At 36.5% G+C, this 18,804-nt stretch overlaps 3 protein-coding genes across 4 annotated transcripts in view; 1 reads left to right on the top strand and 2 right to left on the bottom strand.

Annotated features, from left to right (window-relative positions):
- LOC104730314 lies at window positions 2,615–5,065 on the bottom strand. The gene is made up of 12 exons (XM_019233769.1): window positions 4,854–5,065; window positions 4,363–4,484; window positions 4,198–4,260; window positions 4,014–4,109; window positions 3,884–3,937; window positions 3,738–3,800; window positions 3,597–3,659; window positions 3,354–3,518; window positions 3,126–3,281; window positions 2,973–3,041; window positions 2,822–2,883; window positions 2,615–2,704 (listed from the first exon to the last, which is right to left on the bottom strand). The coding sequence occupies exons 1-12, from the start codon at window positions 4,990–4,992 to the stop codon at window positions 2,620–2,622; spliced, it is 1,137 nt and encodes a 378-aa protein (XP_019089314.1). The 5' UTR covers window positions 4,993–5,065; the 3' UTR covers window positions 2,615–2,619.
- On the top strand, window positions 8,114–14,940 carry LOC104730313 (probable helicase MAGATAMA 3). Its single transcript, XM_010449468.2, has 8 exons — window positions 8,114–8,564; window positions 8,982–10,384; window positions 10,953–11,132; window positions 11,249–11,344; window positions 11,435–11,558; window positions 11,683–11,815; window positions 11,895–13,661; window positions 13,757–14,940. The coding sequence occupies exons 2-8, from the start codon at window positions 9,085–9,087 to the stop codon at window positions 14,153–14,155; spliced, it is 3,999 nt and encodes a 1,332-aa protein (XP_010447770.1). The 5' UTR covers window positions 8,114–8,564; window positions 8,982–9,084; the 3' UTR covers window positions 14,156–14,940.
- The window catches only part of LOC104730312 (cadmium/zinc-transporting ATPase HMA2-like), a 9,678-nt gene continuing 6,043 nt past the window's right edge, over window positions 15,170–18,804 (bottom strand). For both annotated transcript variants that reach the window (XM_010449466.2, XM_019234006.1), the window contains 6 exons: window positions 18,266–18,363; window positions 17,923–18,178; window positions 17,692–17,829; window positions 17,267–17,594; window positions 16,972–17,174; window positions 15,170–16,882 (listed from right to left, as the gene is read on the bottom strand). In XM_010449466.2, coding sequence (XP_010447768.1) covers window positions 15,312–16,882; window positions 16,972–17,174; window positions 17,267–17,594; window positions 17,692–17,829; window positions 17,923–18,178; window positions 18,266–18,363 — 2,594 coding nt within the window. In that variant the 3' untranslated portion in view covers window positions 15,170–15,311. The remainder of the gene's footprint in view (window positions 16,883–16,971; window positions 17,175–17,266; window positions 17,595–17,691; window positions 17,830–17,922; window positions 18,179–18,265; window positions 18,364–18,804) is intronic.

Genomic DNA, 18,804 nt, shown 5'->3' with positions numbered 1-18,804 from the left:
CATCGCGCACGTGACGGATCCGCACGTGTCGTCGGTGCTTCCGACATATCTCCTAGAAATCTGATTAGAAGCATCTAATTAGTTAAGTATTCAAAGTTTAAAAAGCTCGTTAATTTTTTTTTTGACTCAGCCATTAATTGTTTCTTTGATTAAACTAATTTTTTTTGACAGTTTGTGGTAATCCCAATATCATTTTGTTTTTTAAAAAGTTTTCTTTTAACTTATTGTTTACGAAATACGATATTTTTGTTGATAACCATGTAAGCAATTTGCTGTTGCTTACCAAATTTTATTACTATTTAATACCACTGTCTTCAAATAAATCATTAAATACCCAAGTCAATTGGCACATTAATCTAAACTAGTAGAGAAATTTGGACATCTAATAATATGTTAAACCTGAATATATTTAAATATCTTAAAAACAAACATTGATATGGGTTGGACGAAAATATTTGTATAAAATATTGTTTTAGATTTGCACATATGATTATTAGTTTGTTATATTGTTTTTGCTTTTATTTTTCTTCTTCTTCAACATTCCGTTCTCCATCTTCTCATCATTTACATATTTAGAGAGACAAATTTATCAAATGATCTAAAACCATAGGGGATTAGAGAGCTAATTTGTTAGATGAGATAATTCACCAACTACTATTTTGTTTATGTGGTCGGACAAAAGTACTCTTATGTGATATTTTGTCTTTAGCAATTAGCATAAATAGTTATACCGAACTTTAATAGTAATTTATATTGGACTTGCAAAGAATCAAGTAAGTGCATTTTATATAAAAGAAATGAAAAACTATCCGATAATGTTATAATTGCACTCCATATATCCAATATATACTAGCTAGATATACATGTGTGTATATGTATGTATGCAATCCTGTATGTATGTCAATACTACGATCATAGCAAGGCTCAATAAATTTCCGCATGTGTCATGTATTTTTTTGTCGTAAGAGTTAGCTTTCCCATTAATACGAAGAGTTTGATCTAGGCCATACGTAAACAAAAATTCAATATCCAATTATATACACGAATATAAACCAGTTATGATATTTTGTAGTTGTTGTTGCACTTATATATGAAATATCGTAATAAATTCATGCAAATTTAACGCCGAAACATATTTTGATTTAACAGTGATTTGGTTACACTTTTCTATCAACGTTTCTTTGTCAGCTTTTCTTCTTGCAATGTTTAAATACCGAATCGATCATATATATATACATATCTTAAAGTGATTTTTCTTTCTATGTGAGAACTTAGAAGGCTGATGAAAACTGTAGTGTAAGCTGTGTAGCTTTTTACTTTTAGTAGTTGTTATCAAAGTATTATATAGAAGAATTATAAGTTAATTCGGGATTAGGATTCTCATTTCAACATTTAGATAATACTTGAAAGAATCGTAATATGAATGGGAATGATGATAAGAAAATAATAGTAATAATTAATGATAATGTAAAGAGTACATATTTGACCAGAGGACATAGCACGTGCGACTAACCATGGTTAAGTTTGAAGTGTGTCTGTCTGTGTTGTATAAGTATGTTGTTTTGTCAACACCACAGACTCTCATTGTCAATAGTTAATACGTGTGTCTCCATTTATGTGAATCCAGTAATATTTGCATGTCACAAGGGCAGATTCGACACTTGAATCTAAACCACCGGATCTGATCTGATTGTCCTCTTATTCCTTCAGATTTGGTTATCACATTTGCATGTAAATCTAATACTTCTTGCACCTTTTATGTTTCATGGTTATCTTAGCATCGTGAACTCGTAGGTAATTAAGTTTTGGACTTAGCTTACTAGGTTAACTTTAGGAAAAGTTGGGCTTGTGGGCTCAATCTACAGAGGTTTTGTTCAATTCAAATATTAGGGTTTTTTTTTTTTTTTTTTGAACAAAGAGATTAGAAAACATAAATTATGACAATTCATTTTCCCGAAATTAATAAAAGTTGATATGAAATAAAAATAGATGATAAATGAAAAAGCTAAAAAGAGAAATGAAAGCTAAAAACAAGAAAGAGCGTAAATGTAAAGCGACCTTTTAAGGAGGAGACATATAAAGACATGAAATTGGGATCAGACACAAACAGTCGTTATAGACATTGACTCTCTCTTGTCCTTTTCTTTCTCTCCTTTTGTCTTCACAATTTTCATTTTTTTTTTTAGTTTTAAATATGGTTTTACATTATAAATTTCATATATCAAATCAAAGAGATGAAAGAGATATTTTTACTTTAAAAAAAAATAGTATAAGGCTTTTTTTTTAGTTTCCGACTCGTACCAACCCAGTTGGGCTGGGCCTGGCTACATTAACATGCCAAACCAAAAATTAAACTACGAAAACTCAAAATATTTGTTCCAAGGTTTCTTCTAACGAGACATAGTTTTTGTGTAGAACAGCTCTGCTCAATTTCTTCAGCCCAAACTAATTTAACTGTTATATGTGTCTGAGAAACCAGAAAGGTATATACAAACCACCTGCAAAAAAAGATTTACTTCATTTGAGTAACCGTCTTAACAGGAACCAAAACCAATGATATATCTAAAAGAAAAGTCACGAGAAACCTTTTTGATTTCCTAAAGTTATAGTTCTATTGTTTCATTGGTGAGGATGACGGCGTTTGGCTCTGCGGTATCCGACGACTGGTTCTTTTCTATGGCTGTATCTCTTCTTCCCCTTGGGACTGTTTTACCCGCAGAACAAAAGATTCAATCTCATAGTTAACTTCTGTTGCAACAGCCTGATTTTTTCTTCTAAGTGAAGTTATAGACTATTGTTGAAAAGATGTTCAAAAGCTTACTTGGAGACTGCAGAAAGAAATTTGATGATGAATATAAGAGGGAAGCCAATTAAAGCTGTGGCCTGTTGAAATTAAAATAACAAGCGACTTAGTTATGATTTGCAGACTCTATAGATGGATTGAATGAATGGAAATTGTTGGAAATACATACCCCAACCCAAGCTAAGTCCATGGTAGCAATCGGTTTCGTGACCTCATTGTTCTTCAGCATTTCTTGAGCCTTGATTCCAAGCAAAGAGAAGCTTATCAAAGTGTCACTGTAAGTTATATTCAACAAAACTGGAATGCAATTTGATGAATATACCTGTCGATGGTAGATTTTTGTCGAGTTAACCAACTTCTTAAAGCCATGTCTTACGTTTTCTGTATATGGCTCTAAGGCAACTTGTACTCTCTCCAAGTGTGGTTTCGTTATGGTCATAATCCGGGTAGTGTATGGGTGTGTATGTGTTCTGATTACCTAAGACAAACAAGACAATGCTCACAATGTTTTATGCAAAGTCAGAATAAAAGTATGTGGAAATATATTAACCTCAAGATAGTAGTATGAAGCGTCGAATCCTTGGAGGAGATGTGGTGTCAAAGCCTGCTTAGATGTACATAACACCTCGATGGACTTATCGGTTAAATACTGAACTTTTGGTTCGAGATACATAGTAAATGTCACACATGCATCTTTAATGCTTGGGATCCATTCCTGAAAAATCAAGGGGAAGAATTCTCAGATGCCAAGTAAATGAGAAGTATATAAGCGTGCAATGAGAACAGTACTCACTGAATTCAGGGTTTCAATGTGAGGCTCTGACCATTTTTGGACTTGGCCAATTATCTGCGACACCTGAAGAAACAAAAAGGACTTGTCTATACATGGAAGTTTAAAAGACTTTCAAAGGTTAATTTTGAGTTGAAGACAAACCTTTTGAAGAGTGATATGAAGAGTTGGGCAAAGATGTTGATGCCATAGGGTCAATAGATATGCCTGCAACAAATGTAACAGAGGCCTTATTAGAAGAGTTAAGCAAACTAAGATTGTGCGATGTTATGCGCTTCTTTTAGATTAACCTGAGTTTCATTCGGGTAGAGACCAAGCTTAGACAAGAACCACTTGCCATCCATCTGACCACAGGAAACAAAAAGAAGAGTAAGCTATTGTAATATGCAGATCAAATCCTAGAGACACCATATCTCTTACATTTTCAAGCTTTGAGCTAGGTTGTGCAACTTTCTCAGCTTCCACTTCGATCCTTCTCTTGCGTTGCAATTCCACTTCCCGTTTTAGTCTAAATACCTGCCAAATGCACAAGTTTTATAAAATGATTGAATAAAAGTAATGATGAACAAAAAGAAACACACAAAACTCAAGTTACAAAACCAACCTGCTTCTGAAGCTCATAAACCTTTTCTTCTGCTTTACTCGCATGCTTCACCGCATCCTCAGACTAAAATAAAACATATTACAACCAACAAAAGTAAATAACTTTCCTCTACATCTTGTTTATAGGCCAAATGAATCAAACTCAGAAGAAGAATGAAAATCTCACTTGAGAAGAAAAATCAATCTCACTCTCAAACAAGTAAGACTTCTCCCGGATATATAACTCCAGACCTCGGATCTTCTCGTCCTTGCTAACCAAATCTTGGTTTTTCTCAGTGATGATTGACTCTTTAAACAAGGAAAACACAAAAAGCCTCTCAATATAGTTAGCAACCAGATTCAAAATGCAGCTGAAGAAATTGTAAAAAAAGCCATCAACTTTGGAATGGAAAACAAACGTTACAAGTTAATCTCTACAGAAACAGAACTGAAGCTGGAAACGTGAAACGTCACTCTAACATAAACCTCATATGAAACGTTACTCAAAATCTCCAGAATTTTCCTAAGAAACGCAACAAATCAAAAACAAACCTCTTTTCACATTTCCCTACAGTTCTTCAGAAACAAAAACCTTTACATAGTAGACAAGCTAAAGCTACAAAATTTGCATAATCTTCAACAAAATCGAAAAAAGGGTAAAAGTGAAATGAGACGTACGAAGAGCAGAGACGGTGGATTTGAGTTTATCACAACCAGATGAAGAAGAAGCTTCAACATTTACAGTGAATGAAGAAGAGAAACAAGCGATCTCGAGGGTTACAAGAGAAAGAAACAAAAGCAGCTTAAAACCCGCCATTATCGGAGACTGCAACAGAGGAGAGGACTTGGCACAGTCAGAGAGCTAGCGCGAGTCGCGAGAGAGAGACAGAGACAGAGACAGAAGACTAAAGCGTACCAAGTCAAATAAAGGGCCAAAGGGGTCTCACTATCTTTTCTATAAATTACATTTTAGTCCATTTACTTTTGATAAATTGTATAAATTGCCAAAATATTATCTTGTGCAAAACGCCTGTTTTTTAGGCCGTATCTGAAAAGTCGTAATTAGCCCTTAATCTGACTCTTAAAACGGAAGGATATCAACTTAAATGTAAAAGTATATTTTAAAATGTATAAAAATGTTTAATTTCCTTCTTTATTTTGTTGACTTTTTAAAAATTAAATAAAAATATTGATATGCAATATTAGGATAAGAGTGTTGCATAGATTTTTTTTCATCCAAAACTTTTACCAACGTGGCTCTCTTTTAAAAATTAATTGTGTAATTTACAAACTGTAATAGAGCATTTAATATACAATAAGAAATAAATCTTATTTGTTTCCTTTTTATTTGAAAAAAAGCTACCAATATTATTTTGTTTCCATTTGCATTGGTCATTGGTGTCATCATGATTCATGAACCATCGTTTAGGAAACAAATCTTTCTCATTTTTATTAAATCCCCTATATATTAACAGGGAAGCACTCACTTGAAAAAACTGATGTATCGCTGCCAAAGAGCTCTAGACATATTTAACTATTTAGCCTCATTTATATTTATTATTTACAACTGTATGTCATTGTGTTTTTGACAATACACGGATCTCATAAATTCAAGCGATACGGATGCAAAGACATTTTACGGTTCAAAGTATTTAAATTCGTTGCATGATGGCTTAGCTAATGGGTTTGATTGGGTTACAATTTTATTTAAATTATCCGGTTCATGAAATTTTAGTTTTTTATGATTTTTATCTGATTTAATAGTTCAAGATTTTTATTAAAATCTAACGATCACTAATTCGGTTTAAATTCTATTCAGATCTGCCATCATATCAATCTAGCGATTACTATTTTAAACTTTCATAAACTTGATTTTCTTTTGGTGGGAACTTTCATAAACTTGATGAATTCAAACCAATATAAGTTTGTATTATAAATGTTATACTAAATAAATATATTTATAAATGTAATATTTCAAACAAAAATTTCACTCAATGCAACAGCACAGGTTATTACCTAGTATTTCTTAAAATATAAAATTTTGTGAGGTTCTCTGTTTGTTTAAGAAAATAAATAAACTTTTTCAATACTATTAACTAATCGCTAGTCGCTAGAGACGTTAAAAAAGCGCTAAGCATGTATTCAATTAGAAAGATGTAAAGTAATCTAAAATTTTACTTTTTAATGTTTATTGTTATAAGATTTCTAGTTTTAAAAAATTGTTTATTTACCACCAATAATACCGTTATTGTTACCATATTTTCTTACTTTATATGGTTATCTTATCACATTATATTATTTTAAAGCTTAAAAGAAACCAAATGTGATTAACTTAAGATCAAACTTTAAAAGAAAGCTAAAATCCCTACAACCTCCTTACTAATGTCTATCACCAATAAGCTCCATAGTCTAAGCTAAATTCAATTATATATACTGTCCATTATACAGCTTCAACAACCCCAATTTTCACCACTAATTCTTAACTAAAACCAGAATAATCTACACATGACATTTGATTCAAAAAAACATCTATATGACATAATGTTACATGACAAAAATAATACTACTAAACTAGATTTTAACTCGCGGTACACTGCGTGCATATAATTTTTATTATTATTTATATATAATATTGTATTTGTTTGTTAAATCTTGGATGTTTTGCAAATAAAGGAATAAGTAAATTTCCCGACCGTTTGTGCGGCTAAATATTTATATTAATTTTTTAACTCGCAATATACTTCATGACCATTTGTTTGTTATATTTAGTTTGTTTTGTTTAGTGTTTGAGATTCTATTTTAATTTTTATTATAACAAAAAAATAAGAGATCTAAATACATAGTAAGTCATTTATACACTATGATTAAGTCACATTTTTCCTAATGATTTAATTATTTTACACACTCTTAGTTAAATCAAATTAGTTTTTATATGTCAAATATTCTAATATTAATAATGTTGACAAATAATAAAATGAAGATTTAATTACCCGTAAGCACAAATTTAGTGATATTTTATTAATTACAACATGTCCTCTTTATAAGCCATCTACTATATAATCATATTATATAATACTTTAAAATCTTTTTAATTTTACATATTCGTAATATTTTAAAATTTTATTAAGTTCATATATATTATTATAATATTTAAAAAAATGTGAATCAATGTTCTTCTTACATTAAGAATCAAAGCTCATAGATTTTGGAAAACAAAATAGGAATCAAATTGTTGTTTTTTTGTTTAAAAAGAATTCAGATATGGAATATCTTTACTAAACAATAGAAGGGTTAAATATATCATAGTTTTTGTTTCCTTATTGATTATGTTGTATTTTTGTTAGTTGGAATGATATATGTAAAATATGTAGGAAACAAAAACTGAAGTAATGCTAATTTGGAAATGTTTTAGGGATTGATTTTGTAAATAAGTTTTTAAATAAGTATAAATAAAAAGGTAGAACCGAAAATGTACTTCTAAAATGTATATATAATTATATAGATATAAATCTATTCTACACGAACCAATAAAATAATAATGCAATTCTAATTACTACATATGAGGAAATCAAAAGAATTAAAAATATTGATATATAATAATCATGGAAACAAAGCTTTTGTTTGAACAAAAAAAACAGAAAAAAGGAAACAAAGCTTTTTATTCTTTATCCCAATTACAAGCATTATGACACAAAGGGGTCCTTAGACAGTAATAGAGTATCCAAAATCTAAAATAATTGACCAGTTATTTATAGGATAGATATCACAAAACCATAAAATATAGTAGTACTAATAAATTAAACAATAAAAAAATAAAAAAAAATAAAAAAATGAAAAACCTAGTTTTTGACGCAATAATAGAAGCGAACCAAACTTGGCCTCTCTTCTCTCTCTATCTCTCGCCTATAAATAAGATTGAGTTTATGCAATTGCAAAGTACACACAAACACCCAAACCAACAACAAAGGTCTTCTCTTCTCCTTCCTACACTGTAAAACTCAATCTTTTTTTAATACTTAAAAAAAACTTATTGGCTTGTCCTAGACCGTCGGATCAGTTCTCTTTGGTCTAAATCCAACGGTCTTGATCCGATTTGATTAGCGAAGAGTCTCATCGTCTCTCAACCACCAGATTCTTTCTCTCTCTCTCGTCTCGTCGTCGTCCTAAACACCTCTCGAAATCGACGAATAACAAACAGACCAGATCTTCTTCCTTCGATCCGTCTCCTTCGCCGTTGCTTTCGGATTTTATTCAGCCGCCGTTTTGAACTGTTTTGCCCTTATCGCCGGATTGAGAGATTTGGGATTGAGATTAGGATTTCTTAGGGCAATCCGATCAATTTTTCTATAGAGGTTTTTGCCGCCCCGTCCCCCACCGACACCGTCACTGGTTCGTCTCCTCGATCTCGATCTTTGCTTTTAATTTTATCTCCATTGATCTCGTCTTTGATATAGCTGATTCATGGGTTTTGGTTTGTTCATGCGCGTGATTGGCTTTAATTTTTTTTTTTCTTAGAATTTTTTTAGGTTGCGGCGATTTTATTTTATTTTAGAGATTTCTTAATCGTCTTTCCTAATTGCGTGCATTACCTAATTAATTGGAGTATAAAAGCCGTCTTAGTATAAAAAGGGGAAAGTGAGAATCTTTGTCACGTTGAAAGGTTGTGTGCACACTGAGTTGAGTAATGCACTAGGTGATTTGAATCGATATATCAATTACTACTTGTTTGTTTCGTTTGGCTGTTCTAAGTTTTCTGTATCAGGCTTTATATCAGCAACAATTTGATTGTGGTTTCTTTTTCTGCAGAAGCTGGTGTCGTACGAGGGGATACGTCTTTTGGCATCTTGAGATATTATAAGTTGCACTACTAGCTTGGAATTATACACTAGTTTATGACTATACGTACGAGATGGCTTCAGAAGGAAAATTGTTCTTTGATCTTAATGAACTTCCTACAGAGGATGATGATGGGAATGATAATGTTAACTTCAATCAGCCACAGACGGCTATCCCATCTGCAAACCCCAATACATCTGGCTTGCTTGCAACTCCGTCGTCCTCCCAAGACAATGTAAACAGCCGAGTGTTCTCACATGCATCAACAGTTTCTGATGTAAACAACCGACTGTTCTCACATGCATCAACAGTTTCTGGTTTTCAACCTTTTGTCCGACCTATCTCTGCCCAACGCACGGATGTCTCAGTTGAACAAAAGATGGATGAGAACTCTCTTAAGGAATCATTGTCATCATCAAGGCCAGACACATTGGAGGAAGCAAAGGTTGCACCATCAATAGTACCTGATGATGCCGGAGCACCTGAGAGAGAAGAAGGGGAATGGACAGAGTCGGAGGTTCCTGCCAGTGAGAATGTACATAGTAGTTCTGAGTATTCTAGAGTTACAGAGAAGGATAATGGCACAGTAGGATTAGATATCAACTCAAACTTGGGTCTTCAAAACAGAAACGTCAATCATATTTCAGAAAGCAGTGGTAAAGATAGTGCATCTATAGATAGTCCGCAAGAACAGGGTTTAATGGTGAGGCAGAGAGAAACTAAAGGAGTTGAAGCAAGTCATGCAATCAAGTGCGCAAATACCACTGTGAAGCGAAAGATGGATCATCAGAAAGAGACGATGTTGGGAAAGAAGCGGAACAGGCAGACCGTGTTTCTCAACCTAGAAGATGTCAAGCAAGCTGGTCCTATTAAGACCACAACACCTAGAAGACAGAATTTCCCACAACCTATTGTCACGCGGACGGTTAGAGAATCTCGCGCAGGTCCTCCACCTGCTGAACAAGGAGGCGGGGTTCCAGGGCATGTTGTATACCGGGATCAGAAACTGAGTGACATTCCTAATGGGGGAGTACATCCAGAAACATCTGAACTTAAATTAGAATCTAATGGTGAATCACAATCTGGGTCAGTTGGTAAAACTAGGAGAACAAATGGGGAGGCAGGACCTTCTGCTGAAGGTTCTGTGTCAAGGCAGGGGTCATGGAAGCAGCCAATGAATTCGCGGCAGCCGAAGAGTAGCCATTCGTCAAATAGACAAGTCACCTTGTCCAGTCAAACTTCTGCAGACTCAAAGTTTGGAAACAAGAAATTTACTTCGTTCAAGAAGCAAGCCAATAGTACCCAATACCAAGATACCTCCGTGGAGCGTCTTATACGAGAGGTGACCAACGAAAAGTTTTGGCATCATCCAGGTATGTCCTATATAGTGTTTCAACTTATGGAACGTGTGTTTGAGTGCTCCTACTTTTCCAGTTTAAGTTATCTTCATTTAAGGTAGGAACTTTTATGCCAATTAAAATCTACTGCTCTGGTGCCAGTTTCCCTGTGTCCCGAATCATGGCTCAGTGAGAATCATAATGGCCACGGGATTTGGAAGGTGATACGATTAAATCATACTTGTAAAAGTTGATGACAGAATTTTAGTTTTTGTTTTCATTGTCGATGAATATCAGTTATCAGGTTGGCTCTTGTGGGCTTTAATTTAATTATCTTAGTTAAAGAAAAAACTGGATGCATTTATGTGTATCTGAAAACTTGAATGGGCTAGTAGTGAAAGTAATTATTGGTTATTAGTAGGCTTTTTGATTGACATGCCTCATTTCTGTTCTGTATTGCACTGGAAAATTTGACTTGTATGGATGATGATATTTCAACTTTTTTATATGGCCGGTGTTCTTTCAAAGATGTCTATTTCTCTGCCTTATTAGTTATTACCCATAGTGTAATTGACTCTTATGCATAAAATTTTCTTGTGTGTAGAGGATTCTGATCTCCAGAGTGTCCCTGAGCGGTTTGAATCCATGGATGAGTATGTTAGAGTGTTTGAACCTTTACTTTTCGAGGAGTGCCGGGCACAACTTTACAGTACATGGGAAGAATTGGCTGAGGCAAATTCATACATGAAGGTCAGAATAAAGTTCATCGAAAGAAGAGAGAGAGGTAACCAGCCCTATTACCTTTTTCACATTTGTAAAGGCCTTTGGGCAACAATTTTAACTCTCTACTGATTTTTCTCTTGTTACCTGACTGCTAGCCTTTGTTTTTATCTGGTTTAGGATGGTATGATGTGATACTTCTCTCAGTAAATGATTGTAAATGGGGTTTCAAGGAGGGAGATGTTGCAGTTCTTTCAAATCCTGTGCCTGAATCAGGTGCGGTTAGAATTCGTAGATTGTCTGGTTGGTTTTTATATTGCTTGTGCTTCTCTGTATGTTCTGTAATTTTTTCCTTTTTATGTTTAGAAGGAGAGCATGATGATGCTGGACGTGTAGCTGGTACAGTTAGGAGATATATACCGGTTGATACTCGAGATCCTCCTGGAGCAATTCTCCATTTCTATGTTGGAGATACTTATGATTCTGGCAGGTATATGCTTTTCCATATGTTTGATTTTTAAGCTGTATTTTCTACCCATTCTTACTGGAAGCATTTATTTCCGTTCTCTCATTTCTTTACTTTTTTCCCCCTTTTTGATTTGTTTTTTTACCAGCAAGATTGACGATAATCATATTTTACGGAAGCTTAAACCTAAGGAGATCTGGCATCTGTCAGTGCTTGGTTCGCTTGCAACCACACAAAGGGAATATGTTGCTTTGCATGCGTTTTCTCAGCTTAACCCACAGGTTGGTTTTGTTTTTAATAACAAATATTTCATAGATGCATTTTATTATGCTGACGCTGTGAAATTCTTATATTCTTCAGATGCAAAATGCAATTCTCAGGCCTAGCCCAGAGCAGTTTCCTAATTACGGGGAGCAGACTCCTACAGTGCCCGATTGTTTTACTCCGAGCTTTGCTGGCCACTTACATAGAAGCTTTAATGCTCCTCAGTTGGCTGCAATCCATTGGGCCGCAATGCATACTGCAGCTGGTACTAGCAGTGGGGTAAAGAGGCAAGATCCATGGCCATTTACTCTTGTTCAAGGCCCTCCAGGAACAGGCAAGACACACACAGTTTGGGGAATGTTGAATGTTATCCATTTGGTTCAGTATCAGCAGTATTACACTTCGTTGCTGAAGAAATTAGCTCCTGAAAGTTATAAACAAGTAAGTGAGAGCAGTTCAGATCATATTGTGTCAGGATCAATTGATGAAGTCCTACAAAACATGGACCAGAATCTATTTCGTACGCTGCCAAAATTGTGTGCTAAACCAAGAATGCTCGTTTGTGCTCCTTCAAATGCTGCGACCGATGAACTTCTCTCACGTGTCCTTGATCGTGGTTTTATTGATGGGGAAATGAGAGTTTATCGCCCTGATGTGGCTAGAGTAGGTGTTGATACCCAAACGAGAGCTGCTCAAGCTGTTTCTGTGGAGCGTAGAAGTGAGCAGCTATTAGCCAAGTCCCGTGATGAAATTCTAGGACACATGCACAACCTCAGATTACGAGAAACGCAGCTATCTCAAGATATTGCTGGACTTAAAAGGGAACTTACTGCTGCAGCCTTCGCTAACCGTTCTCAGGGATCCGTTGGCGTTGACCCTGATGTTCTTATGGTTAGGGACCAGACAAGAGATGCATTGTTACAGCGCCTTTCTGCTGTTGTTGAAGCCAGAGATAAAGATCTTGTTGAAATGTCTCGCCTTCTCATTGTCGAGGGAAAGTTTCGCGCTGGTGGTAATAACTTTAATCTTGAAGAAGCTCGTGCAAGTCTTGAGGCAAGTTTCGCGAACGAGGCTGAAATTGTTTTTACAACTGTATCAAGCAGTGGTCGTAAACTGTTTTCTCGTCTTACGCATGGCTTCGATATGGTGGTCATCGATGAGGCTGCCCAAGCTAGTGAGGTTGGAGTTCTTCCTCCCCTTGCTCTTGGTGCTGCACGATGTGTACTTGTGGGTGATCCTCAACAGCTTCCTGCTACAGTTATTAGCAAAGCCGCTGGAACCCTTTTATACAGTAGAAGTCTCTTTGAAAGGTTTCAGTTAGCAGGTTGTCCAACTTTGTTGTTAACAGTTCAATATAGGATGCATCCTCAAATACGTGATTTCCCTTCAAGATATTTCTACCAAGGACGCCTCACAGACAGTGAAAGTGTTTCCGCTGCTCCTGACGAGATTTATTACAAAGATTCTGTCCTTAAGCCTTACCTTTTCTTTGATATCAGCCATGGGCGGGAATCTCATAGAGGTGGATCAGTATCTTATGAGAACATTGATGAAGCTCGCTTTTGTGTTGGGGTGTACTTGCATCTTCAAAGAACTCTGAAGTCATTGGGTGGGGGTAAAGTCTCTGTTGGGGTCATAACCCCATACAAACTGCAGTTGAAATGCCTGAAAATCGAGTTCGCAAATGCTTTGGGCCAAGATGAACTGAAAGAGATTTATATCAATACTGTAGACGCGTTTCAGGGTCAAGAACGTGATGTTATAATTATGTCATGTGTGCGTGCTTCCAATCACGGTGTTGGCTTTGTCTCTGATATCCGGCGGATGAATGTTGCTCTCACCCGTGCCAAAAGAGCTCTATGGGTATGATATCTCTCTATGCATGTACTTTTTTTTTTTTTATATATGATAACTTTGTTTTCTTGGTCAAGTTTCTAAGGCTCGTTTTTCTTCAACAGGTCATGGGAAATGCATCTGCTCTAATGAAGTGCGAAGATTGGGCAGCACTGATCACTGACGCCAAAGCAAGGAACTGTTTTATGGAGATGGAGTCTCTTCCTAAGGATTTCCCGGTTCCAAAGGTACCTAGCTTTATCCCAAAAGCACCTAATGCTAGAGGTTTCAGATCAGGTGGGCCAAGAACCAGATCCATCGAGATGCACCCTGAATCCAGGTCAGGGACACCATCAGAAGATGACGAGAAGCTGAGCACAACAACATTTCCAAGAAATGGGAATATTCGAAGGGAGAACTCAGTTGATGATTCTGATCTGCCCGGGGATAGATATAGAGATGCTTGGCAACATGGGATCCAAAGGAGGCAAAATTTTGGACGGCCTTTAGGGAGAAGAGACTAATTTTATAATTCCAACTAGTCTGAACTTCATTCACTGGTGGAGATACTGTGTTCCTTGAGAATTCAGAGCATCTGACCTAGCTCATGGTCTCATAGGCTCATCACCACGAAGGAGTGACTCGAAAAGTCATGAACTGTTGAACGGAGTAATACTTGAAGGCTGTGTACATGAAAGGGTAAACATGCTCAACTGATTTGTGCTGGCGAAAGATGATTCATGCTATTTCTTTCAAAGAAGTTGCGCTCTTCTGCTCTCAGATCACAAAGAAGCATGTCTGGTTCTTTGTGCTTCATTAAAAACCTGGAACGGACCAGTCGGAGTCTACACTGTAAATCCAAGGGGAATCTACTTGAATGAAAAGTCTGAACCTGCTGCTAAGCTACGAGCTTGACTCATTTACAGGAACTATAAAGCTATTCCAGCATTGTTAAACGGTGTCATGCTGATGCAGAACAACAAAAGATGCTTAATTGACAAGCATACCATAGGAAATGACATTTGAAGGTAGTGTATAGCTAGTGGGGGGTTGGGATTATTCGTTTTAGTCTGCAAAAGTTCTTTTAGAGTATCACCATACCACACTGGCCAGTCCACTGTGTTAGCATTTTGTACATAATCTCACCATATCTAAGATTATGAAACTTTAGTTCTTTTTTCCTTCACTATATTTGTTTTTATCTCATATTTTGTTTATTTTATCTGATCAATGGATAAGTATCATATTCTTTTAATTGTCAGTTATTCGTGTAACAGATTCATCAATTTCATCTACTTGTGTTTCGTGACAGACTAATTTTTTTTTTCTGGAGATAAGTTTTAAGTTTTAACTATGATTATTTGTACCCTTTTGCAAGCATCTCTCAAGTCTGATGATAAGTGTTTAAAAGGATCAGTCACATTTGTTTGATGAATCATATGGGAGCTTAAAGCTTGCTTCACTGAACAATTTAAAGTTAGTCAGTGCAAAGAAACTGAGGGCAGAATGATCCAATAATCAATTTCAACACTAGAGGATGGTCGATGATAACATGAGACGATTGGATCATTCACATTTCTTTGATGAATCACATGGGTTTCTCGATTGATAATACATCATCCTTTCTGATGATTGCAAGATGAAAAGGTTATGAGTACAAATGTTAGCGAGAACTGAACTTTATTCAATCACAATCTCTGTTAAGCTTCCCAAGCCAGCCGCAGCCCTTGTGTGGTGGTGATGGTGACTGCCACACTCCTTAGCGTAGCTCCTGCAACAACTGCTACCATGGTGGCTCCTCTCTCTGCTGCTACAGTTAGACTTGCAAGCCTCCTTTGCCTGAGAACATGCTTCTTCTTTTAAGCTAGCTACCACGGGATCAGCAGGACTTGAGCAACAAGCTTTGACTAACGCTTTCACCTCCCCTTGCTCATCTCCTTCCAGATTGACCAAGGTTGAAGAGCCTTCTTCTTTTGAGCCAGAGCCAGTTCCAGTGTCCAGGCAGAGTGGCTTCTCATGACAGCTTTGTTTCACCCCATGTTGGTGATGGTGTGGTTTCTGAGTCTTGTCACCACAACACCCAGAATCACGGCCTTGTTCTAGAACACCAGGTTCTGCGCAACACGTCTTTACATTGTCTTGTTTCTTCTCACAACAACCAGAGTGACCATGGTCTGGACTGCTTTTAACTGATTTCACCACCTTCTCTTGATTCTTCTTTCCACAACAGGCTTCTTGTTTTGAGCCAGTTACAATGTGCAGGCTGGATGGCTTTTCATGACAGCTTTGTTTCACCCCATGTTGGTGTTGGTGTGGTTTCTGAGTCTTGTCACCACAACACCCAGAGTCACGGCCTTGTCCTAGAACACCAGGTTCTGGGCAACACGTCTTTACATTGTCCTGTTTCTTCTCACAACAACCAGTGTGACCATGGTCTGAACTGGTTTTAACTGATTTCACCACCTTCTCTTGATTCTTCTTCCCACAACAGCCTGACTCGCAATGCTTACCACTGTTTTTTGGTAAGAAACCTGCTTCCATATCTCTAGCAGCATCACCTTCAAGTTTCTCCACGATTAAGACAGAAGACGAAGAAGACTCCCTATAACATTTGTTTCCAGCTTTGTGTTTATCACTTAGCAACAACATGCTATTAAGGATCACAAGCAGACAAGTTCCTACATCAGCAAGCACAGCTGCCCAAATCAGTGGATGACCAGCAAAAGCCAGCGCAAGAATTGCTCCTTTCATAGTGATTGATATGATCACATTCTCCACCACTTTCCTTTTAGCTCTACGTGCAAGCTTTATCGCCTGTGGTATCCTTCTGATATCATTCGACATGAGAATGATATTACCAGTCTCTGTTGCGAGTGCAGAGCCAGAAACACCCATCGAGATTCCAATATCCGCTGTAGCTAAAGCTGGTGCATCATTCAACCCGTCTCCTACCATACCTGTTGGCCCTTCTCTCTTAAACTCTTTGATGATTTCAGATTTACCTTCTGGAAGAAGCTCTGCTCTTACAATATCCATAGCATTCCCTAGCTGTTCTTGAGCATGCATGGCAGCAGCTTGATTATCTCCGGTAAGCATAGCAGTCTTTATACCCAAAGACTTCAGTTCTTTCATTGCTTGAGCTACACCAGATCTACAAGCATCTGAAAGATTGAAAACTCCAGCCAGTGTTTCTCCAACATATACATACCCAACCGTCTTCCCTCCTTTGGTATCAACATCAATATCTGGAACTGTATATACATACACCAAAGCAAAGAACCATCAGAGATTATTAGATAAAAACCAAAAAAAAACTCAATGCATTAGTTTTGATATGTACCTGATGAACACCCAGCTCTGGAAGCAATCCTTTTGTTACCGATGTATACTTGTTTACCATCAATCTTCCCATATATTCCTTCTCCTGGAAAGTTTTGGTAATCCTCAACGGCTTCAGGCTTTGGTTCAACAGAGACAGATTTTGCATAGTCTACAAGTGCAGCAGCCATTGGATGGCTTGACTTGCTCTCTGCGCTTGATACCCTGAAATAGTCATATTCCACAAATGCTCAGAACAAAACCATGTGTGTTCTGTTTAGTAAAGTGGTTTAAAAAGGTTGGAACAGATGTGTCACCAGTAAAGCAAACTGTGAAGGCTTATATCACTGGAAAGTGACTTGAAATCCATGACGATGAACTCGCCTCTAGTGATGGTTCCCGTTTTGTCAAAAGCAACAATCTTGATCTTGGACAAGGTCTCAAGATAATCAGCTCCTTTGATCAAAAGTCCTGATGTGGCTGCCTTCGTGAGAGCACAGAAAGTGGCTACTGGTGTAGAGAGGATAAGCCCACAAGGACAAGCACTTACTAACACAACTAGTGCTAAGTGAAACCAATGTTTCGGGTTGTGAACCTTCAGTGCAAGTGGTATAACCGCAAAACAGATTGATATCACCATGATCGCTGCATACAAGTACATAGACATTTCTAAGGTCTCAACTCTCAAACAAGAATATAAAAAAGATGTAATGAAAGAAAGACCAAAATCAGTTGTTGATACCTGGAGTATAGTACTTGGAACATTCGTCTATAAATCTCTGAGTTTCGGTTTTGCTGTTCTGAGCTTCTTCTACAAGCTTTGCCATCTTCGCAACCACGCAATCCTCAGCTAGAGCAGTGGTTTTCACAGTTATATAGCCTTGAAAAAAAAAACAGAGGAGCTAGTTAAGACCAAACCTTGAAAAGTATCACAGTTATGTAACCTTCATCAAGTCGAGCTGCCTTTTCATACCATTTAGATTAAAGGTTCCAGCCCAAACCGTTGAATCTCTCAGTTTAGGCACGGGGAAAGCTTCACCGGTCAAGGTCTTCTCATCAACTTCACAGTTTCCATCCACAACAACTCCATCAATAGGTATGGTTTCACCAGCTTTGACTGCTATAACTGTGTTGATCTTGAGCTCATCAACTTCAACTTCTTGTCCAGTTTCTGCAATCACTGCCTTCTGTGGAGCTAAACTCATCAGAGACTGCATCACTGCACTTGCCTGAAATGTATACCAATATATACTTGAGCAATCTCAATTTTTATTGATACAAACGACTGAACTAAAAGTGATGGAAGAGCACAAAACCTTATAGCTAGCTCTTGATTGGAGCCATTCGGCGATTGTGAATAAGAAGACAACTACTGCAGCTTCTGTGTAATCCCGCATAGCAACTGTTGCTCCCACTGATAAAAGCAACAAACATGATCAATACTAACTCTTTAACGTACAAGACTATATAACTTATACTACTCATAATTTTCCTAAATTATATTATTGTTTTTGTTGAACTAGTGTGTTAAATACATTTCATCTATTTTGTGTCAGCAAATTTGTTAATAAAATTTCGTTGGAAAATTTCTTTACCAAAAAGTTATAAACATCTTCTAAACCAATACAATGGTTTCTTTTTTTGGAAAGAAAACAGCTTTAATTTTTTTTGTTTTTTAGTGTTTTTTAGTGTTTTTTTCATTATCTCTTTTGGTCTCAAAGTAACACTAAAGAAAAGGCAAAATGCAGAGGAAAAGACAACCAATAAAACTACAAAACAATTGCTTTGTGTTGACCATAAATAATTCCAAATTGACCCATCACAACTTTATATGACACATACTTATATCTACTAT

The sequence above is a fragment of the Camelina sativa genome, chromosome 12 (assembly GCF_000633955.1).
Source record: "Camelina sativa cultivar DH55 chromosome 12, Cs, whole genome shotgun sequence".
In the NCBI taxonomy this organism is placed as follows: Eukaryota; Viridiplantae; Streptophyta; class Magnoliopsida; order Brassicales; family Brassicaceae; genus Camelina; species Camelina sativa.
This window is presented reverse-complemented; position numbering and strand designations above follow the sequence as displayed.